The sequence below is a fragment of the Terrapene carolina genome, unplaced genomic scaffold, assembly GCF_002925995.2.
Source record: "Terrapene carolina triunguis isolate 2854851 unplaced genomic scaffold, T_m_triunguis-2.0 Scaffold96, whole genome shotgun sequence".
In the NCBI taxonomy this organism is placed as follows: domain Eukaryota; kingdom Metazoa; phylum Chordata; order Testudines; family Emydidae; genus Terrapene; species Terrapene triunguis.
The window spans coordinates 7,476,942-7,487,565 of NW_020664447.1; the positions used below are offsets into that span (position 1 = coordinate 7,476,942).

Here is a 10,624-nt window from a genome sequence, read left to right on the forward strand (position 1 = left end):
TAGGCCTAGTCTGTGCTTTGTGTGTTCAGTTTCTAAAGGTTGTTAGAAGAGGATAAAATCTGCTAACGCTCCTGGATGTCATAATGTTGTTTCAACTTAATTTGTATATTTAAAATATGTGGATACGTTAAACACAACCGTATTCCTGGAATTCTTAACAGATTTTACTTTTAAATAGGAGCACTTTATAGTTTGTAATTGACTGGGTTCTTTAATTCCCCCCTCCGCCCTCCCCACTCCCCATCCCCACCCCCACTTCACTGTGTTCCAAGCTTCTACTGCCTTTAATGGGAGGTTGCTGAGAGGAATACCATGTAGCATTAACTCCTCCCACTATTCCTTCATGTGAGGGGACTCTGCCAGCATGTGACATAGTGGCAGTGAACTCTCAGGGAAGTAATCTGGTTTAAAAAAACCCCCAAAAGCATGTTTAATACAAAAGGCAAAGAATCTTGCATATCTTGTTAATTAACTGTTTTACTAAGGAGTTCCTTGTTTAGTGCAACAATGAATCACAACGCATGCCCACCAGAACATGTCCACATGTAATATAATGAGGGCAGTCCTCTCTCCCACTCCATTCTATCCAAACTACTGCTTCTAAAGTCATCTTCCTCTCTAGTCCCTCTCTAGTCTATATCTGTCTTCATGTTCACTGAAAACCTGCGCAACACTTTCAAAAGACAAGCCTGGGAGCTTAAACTCATAACTCTGCTTGACACTAAAAATCAGGGACTGCATAGAGACACTGAGTTTATGACTTATTAGAACAACCTGTAACCCACAAACCCCCTCTTTTTGTCCTATGACTGCAGAGGGGTTAACAGGCCACTCTACTATGAATGGTCCTCACATACAAGGTACTACATACTGTCATCCCCCACCTGCATCTTTGCCCTCTGTCACCCCAATTTTCTCTTTCCCTTTGTCCCCTTCTTCCCCAGTATGCATGAGGTTATGTTCCTGCTCTCTCATTCTCTGTGTAGCTATGAGGTGAAGCCAACATTCTTTCTGGGTTAAGCTGTCCGAAATTAAGTTTACTGCATTTTGTGTATCCCTATGGAAAGGTTAAATACTTTTTAAAAAATAAGCCACTGTTTGGACACTGGGCTTTTTTCTTTGGTGGTTAATATACCAGCACATGAGTAAGAGAAACAGTGACCACACTAGACATGAACTATGCAATACAAATGGGCTTCTGTGATGTAAACAATTTGGTAAAAGTTAACTATAACATATGAAGGAGAATGCAAATAAAATAGTTGTAAGGATTGGCTTTGTGGTTAGCACTTGTTGGTGAGTGTTGCCCTCTATTGGCAAAAGTCTGCATTTTTTTAAATGCAGCTGCTTGCACACCAGCTGCTCAGAGCAACTGGTTAAAAATCAAGCCTAATGATTTTACAGAGCAAAAAATGTCATGTTGCAAGTCCTGTTACCTTACAATAGTGAGAATTATTTTCTCAGTGGTTCAGCATTAGGACACACTGCCCCTCAGTTTACTCTTCACCGAGGTCTCTGCCTGGGGTAGGATTTTACTTCAGCAAAACAACAACAGGAGGCAGGTGCAGGGTGGAGGTGATTTGGAGGGCAGAAGCAGCAGGGCTCCAGAGAAGAGGGGGAATATGCACTATGCACTCTGTCTGTCTGCTTCTTTCAGAATAGAACAATTACAACGTTCTGTACTGGCATTATGACTCTCTTACCATGTTTAAACTAGTTTTATACAAAGTCTAGTTTTGTAATAACTCTCTCTATTTGCTTAGCTTGTTAACAATGTCTCTTTCCTATTTCTCTGAAGCACTACAAAGAGCCAATAGTTTCCACTCCTCTACACTGAATAAATACCAGAATTGGAGAAGAAAAATTCAATCTAGTAAGTAAAGCCTTAGAATCAATTGAATTTTCTATTTGTTCAGTAGCCTTTGGTTGTATTCCTCTTACTCAAAGGCCTGTTTAGTTACCTTTTATGGTAGGAACTGGGTTAAAGTTGTATGTATTTGAGCCTTTCCTAGTAATAAAGAAGGAAATGGAGAATTTAAAAGCCCAGAAAATATAAAACAGACTCCCATCTTGTGTGATTGTTTCTTAAATAGTGGATTATTCTACTGAACAATGTACTCTGTCATGTGTACAGTATGTATTATGACTCATTCTTTTGCAATTCCAGTACTCAAAGGATCAGTCATTAAACTTATATAGTCTGGACTCTGGGCAGCCTTGGCTGCATATATAGTCTAAATGCTTGTATGAGGAAAGCTCAGTGATCATTGTGCAATCCCCTTTGAAGTTACATAGTTACGATTTAAGGCTGTGTTTTGTGTGTGTTGGTCTCCTTAGTCCACAGCCTCTCATGATTTACACAGAAGAAGTAGAAAAAGGAGGTTTTAAGGTAAGAGGTTTTAAGGCTTCTGACTCAGAAGCAGTTTGGTGAGACAAGGCTGCACAGCATCACCTCAGACTAGGGAAGGCCATGATGAGTCGACATACATACAGCTGGGATGTGGAAGTGTGGCGTGAGCAGAGCATTGGGAAATGGATAGGAAACCACTGGAGGTGATTGAGGGCGGTGGCGATATGTTCCTATGGTGTGGCTGCAGCACTCGATCAGAGGATTAGGAAAACCCTGGGAGAGGGGTTTGAAGAAGGATTTCAGCATAGACAGAGTGAAGGTAGGTAAGAGGAAGTTCTAGCTATAACCCAGAGGTAGCCATAAGGCAGACGTACAGAGGAAAGAGATGATGAGGCTGGATGATTGTGTTTGGGATCAGGAGTATGCACAGGTGTAAATGTATTTGCTCTTGTCACGTTGTTTTATGGCAAGTGAATCAGTAACAAATTGAGTGAAATGAAACAAATGGTAGAGCTCAATCCTGCCAGGAGCTGAGCATCTCCTGGAAGAGCTGAGAGCCTTCAGCTCCCAATTAAATTCACCCCTGTGCATAGTGGCAGCACAAGGTCTGTGCAATACTCAAGTCTCACATGAGCACTATTTTGAGAGCGTAAGTGGCACATATGCCCATTGTGCTAACCCTTCTCACAGGAGAGAATTTCACTCAAACTGGAAGATATTTAGTGAGTGAAACAGGGATAAGGGGTTCTGTTATAACTGATTTTAAGGGATAAGAACATAAGAACGGCCATGCTGGGTCACACCAAAGGTCCATCTAGCCCAGTATTGTGTCTTCTGACAGTGGCCAGTGCCAGGTGCTTCAGAGGGAATGAACAGAACAGGTAATCATCCAGTGATGGTTTACATTGTTCTGTATTATTCTATGTTCCATCATTCTGATAATTTTATCTCTTGCTTTTGTTTCTTTGTTATAAGTATTTTATAGCACTTAGTTGTGGGTTTTTGTGGTTTGTCTGTAATACAAAGGAAATTATATATATATAAAAAAAAGTATTAGCACAAACACGTCACAGACACATTCTCAGTTATATCACCGAGTAAAGTGACTTGTTGTAGTGCTTTCCAACGACAAGTACTTGCAATAACTTGTAATTCTCCAAACAAGAAGATTCCCTCCCCCTACACTTAGGGGTGCAAATACACTGGTGCACTCAAGTAGATGGCAGCGGCTCCACGTCTACCTAATTATTTCTGTGCTCTTGTTTAGGCTCCCAGTAGGTTCTATGCTTTTGAGCACCACCTGGTGAAAATATCCCCATGCACACAGGTGTAGCATTCCCAGTTAGATGGGAAGCATTGCATATTTTACAGCATATCCTTTTGATAGCTAGCTAATGTAACCAAAGGAAGGAATACTGCACCAGCAGAGGAGCAAAGGAGAAGGGTACTACCTCGTCTGCCCCCAAAATAATTTCATTTAAGGGAGTCTGATCCACTGACTTTAATGGAGGTTGGATCAGGCCTGGGTTAGATCCCAAGCAGCACTGGTGGCAAGAGGATTAATAATAGAGTAATTCTTCTAGGATCCAGTTCTGAATCAAATGATTCATCTTCTCCTATCAGTTAGTGAACTTCCCCTTTTCTGCAACTAGTCTGCAGTGTGTGAGGCATCTTCCGTTACCTGCCTAGATCAATAATATTGGCACTGGAGTTTTGGTCTGTTTTTGAGAGGCATCATGACCGAGCTTTAGCAATAATTGTAAATCAGCTTGAGTCCACCTACCTTCCCAAAGTACTAAAGGAGACATTCATGCCACAGGCAGGAAATTAGTTAGACCTGGATTTTAGAGAGACAAGGTAGGTGAGGTAATATGTTTTATTGGACCGACTTCTGGTAGTGAGACCAACTTCTGCTTAAGCGTCAAAGCCTTATCCAGCCATGGGAAAGGGCCTGGCTTCAGTGTGTGATGATGGTAGCACTTTGTCTGCTTTTAGCTGAGCCCCTTCCTAGATGTGGAGGTTAGTGCTGCCCCTCCCATTAGTACTCAAATGCCTGTTGCCTTCAGAGAGTTAATAAAAACAAGTACAATCCCTGTTTTCCCCTTAGAAGTCAGTATCAGGGCACGCTTGTGCCCCACTGGCAAACCAGAATGTTTGGCTTGGGATCAGAAACATGCTTTTGAAAATTAGTAAGAAGCTTTCCTAGAAATATTCTTGTGATTCTTACCTCACATGTCTACCAGCCAGACTGAAGGATGGATCTATCCCAGGGGCGGGCAAACTTTTAGGTCTGAGGGCCGCATCGGGTTTCCAAAATTGTATGGAGGGCCGGAGGTTGTGCCTCCCCAAACAGCCAGTGGTGGTCCGGCCCCAGCCCCGCCCCCTATCTGACCCCTCCTGCTTCTCACCCCTGACAGCCCCCCCAGAACTCCTGCCCCATCCAACCCCCCCGTTCCCTGTCCCCTGACAGCCCCCGAACTCCCGCCCCTGACTGTCCCCCGCCACCCCATCCAACCCCTCTTCTCATTCCTGACTGTCCCCACAGGACCCCTGCCCCATCCAACCACCCCTTCTCCCTGACCGCCCCTGGAACCCCTGCCCCTGACTGCCCCCTGCTGCCCCATCCAACCCCCTGTCTCATTCCTGACTTCCCCCACAGGACCCCTGCCCCCATTTAACCCCTCTTTCCTGCCCTCTGACCTCCCTGACCCCTATCCACACACCCCCCCGCCCCCTGACCAACCCCCTGTACTCCCCTGCCCTCTATCCAACCCCCCTGCTCCCTGCCCCCTTACCGCGCTGCCTGGAGCACCGGTGGCTGGCGGCGCTATAGCCGTGCCGCCCGGCTGGAGCCAGCCACGCCACCGCACAGCACAGAGCCAGGCCGGGCTCAGCAGCTGCGTTGCCTCAGCAGCTTGCAGCCCCGCCACCCAGAGCATTGCGCCGGCGGCGGAACGAGCTGAGGCTGCAGGGGAGGGGGGACTGCGGGGGAGGGGCCGAGGGCTAGCCTCCCGGGGCAGGAGCTCAGGGGCTGGGCAGGAGGGTCCCGTGGGCCGGATGTGGCCCGCGGGACGTAGTTTGCCTCCCCACCTCCCCCACATCCTCTCCCATGTACCCCAGCCTCAGATTATAGTAGCTCCAGATATATATAGCTCCAGATATCTAAATATGGGAGTGTTGAAAAAATCTGAACAATAAATAGTAGTTAACCTGGCAGTCACTGGAAAGTGAACAAGTGGGAACAGCTGACCCTCATTCATAACCTGCCAGATGTAGAGGAATCTGGTTCTCCACCCATGGAATAGCTCGCAAATCCCAGGAGAGTAAACTGTCAGAATATTTCATGGTTGTGATAGGATAATCCCACCAAACAGGGGAGGTTAACAAATTGAAACATATTCTAGTCCTCCAAAGGAAGATTCATGACAAATGAATCACCAGCCCCTCCAGGGGGAAATTCAACAAGGCAACCATCAGATCTTCAATGGACCTTTTAATTCACATTCTAGCCCAGCCTTCCATCTGGACAGATACCTTAGCTACCTACGCTAACTAGAAATACTAAGTCCCCTTATTGTGAGGGATTCACAAGCTTGTGACAGCTGTCAAGTAGTGACAGATAGTTGAGGCAGGAAAAAGCTTCCATGTCCCGTGTTGATAAGGAAGTTGGGTCCAACTTCTTGGGGAGTATGGACTGGGGTAGGAGGAAGTCTGGCAACATCAGAGCTAGGGTTGCCATAATTTAAATTTAGATATATAATGCCATTGTTATAAACTGGTGGAGGTTATCCAAGACCTACTCCCTTCCTAACACTTCCCACATAAGTCCTGGCTACCTTAAGACTCGGGACTGTCTTTGGAAAACATCCACAAAGAACTTTGTGGATTTATTCATGTTCTCCATCCATAGTTGACTAAAAAGACTTAAAACAAAAACTGGCCTCAGTTGATCTTTGGTTTAAAAATCACACAAGAAAAATGCTTAATCCAGGTTTAAAAGAAAAAAGGCCAGGGGGCATTTCTTAATTCCAGCTCATTTTCAGCTTGTTCTCGATAAGCGCATTACCTTCTTAATTAAATTTTTGCCTATTAATTTTGCTTTGCTTTATTAAACCCTCCTGTGTACCTCTGGAAGGAGTCTCTAGAGGGAGCTAAAAGTCTTTTGAAAGGAAGCAGTGTGATTTATCAATTTGTCAAAACCTCAAGTCTGCTGCTGCAATGAGCAGCAACATACTGTCAGCAAATCCTGAGCACAAAAGAAAGGCATTTGTCCCTCTCTAGGAGGAACACTGTGTGACTTCACTTCCTTGTAGAATTTACTACCTGATTACAAGAATTTGTCACCCATCTCAGAAAAATATTAGTCCCCTTTTCAGACTTGTTCCCTAACCATACATTGCTCATAAATTACTTAAAATATATAGTCTAAAAAGCCTATTTCTGATGGCCTCAAAGATCCAATGCAGGCAATTGCCCTTCTAAATCTTAAGACTTCTGTCTTTCAGCAGTGTGGATTTCCACACTTTTAACTTTGTGATGTCTAAATCAACAAATTTCATTTTTACCACCTGAAGAATTTGGCTATATCCTAAGGGTATGTCTACACTACGAGAGTAGTTCGATTTTAGTTAAATCGAATATGTGCAATCGATATTAGAAAGTCGAACGTGTGTGTCCACACTAAGGACAGTAATTCGACTTTGTCAGTCCACACTACCAGGGAAAGCGTCGACATTGGAAGCGGTGCACTGTGGGCAGCTATCCCACAGTTCCCGCAGTCCCCGCTGCCCATTGGAATTCTGGGTCGAGCCCCCAATGCCTTCTGGGTAAAAAAATGTGGCAAGGGTGCTTTTGGGTAACTGTCGTCATCCGTCAGTCACTACCGCCCTGCCTCCCTCCCTCCCTGAAAGCGCCGGCGGGAAATCAGTTCGCGCACTTTTTGATCAGTGACAGCGCGGACGCCACAGCACTGCGATCATGGATCCCGCTGCGACCATCGCTGCAGTTGTGGCCGTTCTCAACACCTCGCAGCTTATCATACACCTTTCCCTGAGGCAGATGCAGAGAAATCAGGCGAGGAGGCTACGGCACCGCCGTGAGGGCCTGAAGTCGGAGAGTAGCACAGAGCTGTCAGAAACCACGAGCCCCAGCGCCCAGGACATCACGGTGGCAATGGGGCATGTGGATTTTGTTGAACGGCGATTCTGGGCCCGGGAAACAAGCACGGACTGGTGGGACCGCATAGTGCTTCAGGTCTGGGATGAATCCCAGTGGCTGCGAAACTTTCGCATGCGGAAGGGGACTTTCCTGGAACTTTGTGACTTGCTGTCCCCTGCCCTGAAGCGCAAGGACACCCGCATGCGAGCAGCCCTGACTGTCCAGAAGCGAGTGGCCATAGCCCTCTGGAAGCTTGCAACGCCGGACAGCTACCGGTCAGTCGCGAACCACTTTGGCGTGGGCAAATCTACCGTGGGGGTTGTTGTCCTGCAAGTAGCCAAGGCAATCGTCAAGGTACTGCTGTCAAAGGTAGTGACCCTGGGAAACGCGCAGGCCATCATAGATGGCTTCGCTGCGATGGAATTCCCAAACTGCGGTGGGGCTATAGATGGGACTCACATCCCTATCCTGGGACCGGGCCACCAGGCCAGCCAGTACATCAATAGAAAGGGCTACTTTTCAATGGTGCTGCAAGCACTGGTGGACCATCGGGGACGGTTTACAAACATCTACGTCGGATGGCCGGGCAAGGTTCATGACGCTCGCGTGTTCAGGAACTCTGGTCTGTTTAGACGGCTGCAGGAAGGTATTTACTTCCCGGACCACAAGATAACTGTTGGGGATGTGGAGATGCCTACAGTGATCCTCGGGGACCCAGCCTACCCGCTAATGCCCTGGCTCATGAAGCCCTATACTGGCGCCCTGGACACAGAAAAAGAACTCTTCAACTACCGGCTGAGCAAGTGCAGAATGGTGGTGGAGTGTGCTTTTGGCCGTCTCAAGGGGAGATGGAGAAGCTTACTGACTCGCTGTGATCTCAGCGAAACCAATATCCCCATCGTTATTGCAGCTTGCTGTGTGCTCCACAATCTGTGTGAGAGCAAGGGGGAGACCTTTATGTCGGGGTGGGAGGTTGAGGCAAATAGCCTGGCTGCTGATTACGCCCAGCCGGGCGATTAGAAGAGCCCAGCGGGACGCGCTGTGCATCCGGGAGGCTTTGAAAGCCAGTTTCAAGGCTGAGCAGGGTACCCAGTGACTTTTAAGTTTGTGGACACAGAAGCAGAACTTGCCCCCGTTTCTTTACCCAGTTGCCGTCGACTATCCTCTCCAATTACATACCCCCTTCACCCCCTTCCCAAAAAATAAAATCTGTTCTGTTTTGTTAATGGACACCGTTGTCTTTATTACTGTTTTCGCGGGAATGTTTTAAACCTGGGACGCAGACTGTGGCGGGGGGCGGGTTTACGGTTGTGATGCAAATGATGCTTCTAAACTCCAGGAATGACAGGCTCCGCGGTGGTGGACTGGTTGTTTCAACGGAGCCTGCCAGCCCTCCTGGCCGGGACTGCGTGTATGTGTCGGCTATGTGACTGTCTTGCAGGGGGAGGAGGGTTACAGATCCCCTGCTGCGCGGCTCTGTGATACAGGGTAAGGACCGCTGCATAAGATCTGTAACTGCCCTCCCCCGCCACCAAGTCACAGAGCAACACCACCCCCCCCACCACACAAAACATGAAAACCACCTCCCAGACTGACCAGGATAACTAGTCACTGCACTGTATATGTGCCCTGCTGCTGCACCTGCCCCCTGCTAAAGGTGACTGTCCTGTCCAATGACCAAGCCCCTTCCCCCCCCTTCAGACAGACTCCCCTCCAAAAGAAGAGGATGGAAACAGAAATGAACAGAAACGTATTCTTTATTAACAACCGCACATGGAACGGGGGCGTGAAACTTGGACGGGGTCTTGTGTGAGGCGGGTAGGAAAGGACTTTTCAAATTTTGGGGAATGAGAGCCTTCTAGTGGTAGAGCAGTCCGCAGGGGTGGAGTGAAATTTTTCACGGCCCCTTCCACCCCTCCGTGTTTGGACTTTGGGTGAGGGGGGTATGGGACTTGGTGGCGGGGCAGGGCAGTTAGAGAGAGACTGCAGCGGGGCTCTCTCCTCCTGCCTCCGGTCCTGCAGAACATCCACAAGGCGGCGGAGCGTGTCCGTTTGCTCCCTCATTAGTCCAAGCAGCGTTTGAGTAGCCTGCCTGTCCTCCTGTCGCCACCTCTCCTCCCGTTCAATGTTTGCCCGGTGCATTTGGGACAAGTTCTCCCTCCACTGTGTCTGCTGGGCTGCCTGTGCTCGGGAGCATGCCATTAGTTCAGCAAACATGTCTTCCCGTGTCCTCTTCTTCCTCCTCCTAATGTGCGCTAGCCTCTGGGCAGATGTGGCTGTGTGAATTGGAAAAAGGGAGTGAATTCCTGAGACAGAGCAATGTATCTGTGAACAGAGAACATAGTCTTTCTCTGTGAACAAGACCATGCAGAGCACCTATCACACGCGCACTGAGGACAAGGTCGAATTTTCGGCCCTCTTCTACAGTGCCTGCGGTCTTGCTGTGGCGAGCTGAGGAGCAGGGCTGGACACCGGACTTTGTCTAGCTGGCAAACATGGTAAGCCGTAGACTTGTGGCCGCTTAAAACTTTAAGAGTGGCACTGGCCTCCTTTCACATAGAAAGCAATGCGAGTCTCTGCTGGCAGCAATCCTGCAAGCATGAACTCTGGCCCTGTCCCACCCCCTCACGGCTGTAAACCGCGTGGCTGTAAACCGGCGGTTGCAGTTCTGTAAAGGGACGGGCAAGCTGTCCCAATACTAACTTTCCCCTACCTAATTCACAGCAGGGAGTCATGCCAGACATCACCCTCCTGAAGGTCTCGGAGAGCCAGAAGGAGAAGATGCTCCGGGACAGCCTGCAGAAACCGGGTCCATTTGCTGCAATGCTATGCAAGGCCATGATCCCGGAGTACCTGCTGGCGTTGTGGCAGGGAAACGTGTCCTACCACGGGGGGCCTAATAAGCTCTCCCTGCCCAGGAACCTGCTCATGAGGCTGGAAAAACACCTGCAGGAGGCGTATGAGGAGTTCTCCCCGGAGGATTTCGCCTCTATCCCCGCTTACATTGACCAGTTCTTGGCTTAGGTGCCCTTGGAGGGACAAGTGACTGCAGGGTTTTGGGCACTATAATTGTCAAGGCTGGATCCCCACTTTGAACCTTAGGGTACAAATGTAGGG

At 48.2% G+C, this 10,624-nt stretch overlaps 1 protein-coding gene across 1 annotated transcript in view; it reads left to right on the forward strand.

The window, feature by feature from the left end:
* MICALCL (MICAL C-terminal like) overlaps positions 1 to 10,624 on the forward strand; it is a 55,085-nt gene that overhangs the window by 7,568 nt on the left and 36,893 nt on the right. The window contains exon 3 of the mRNA XM_029911542.1: positions 1,799 to 1,873. Within this exon, the coding sequence (XP_029767402.1) occupies positions 1,799 to 1,873 (75 nt within the window). The remainder of the gene's footprint in view (positions 1 to 1,798; positions 1,874 to 10,624) is intronic.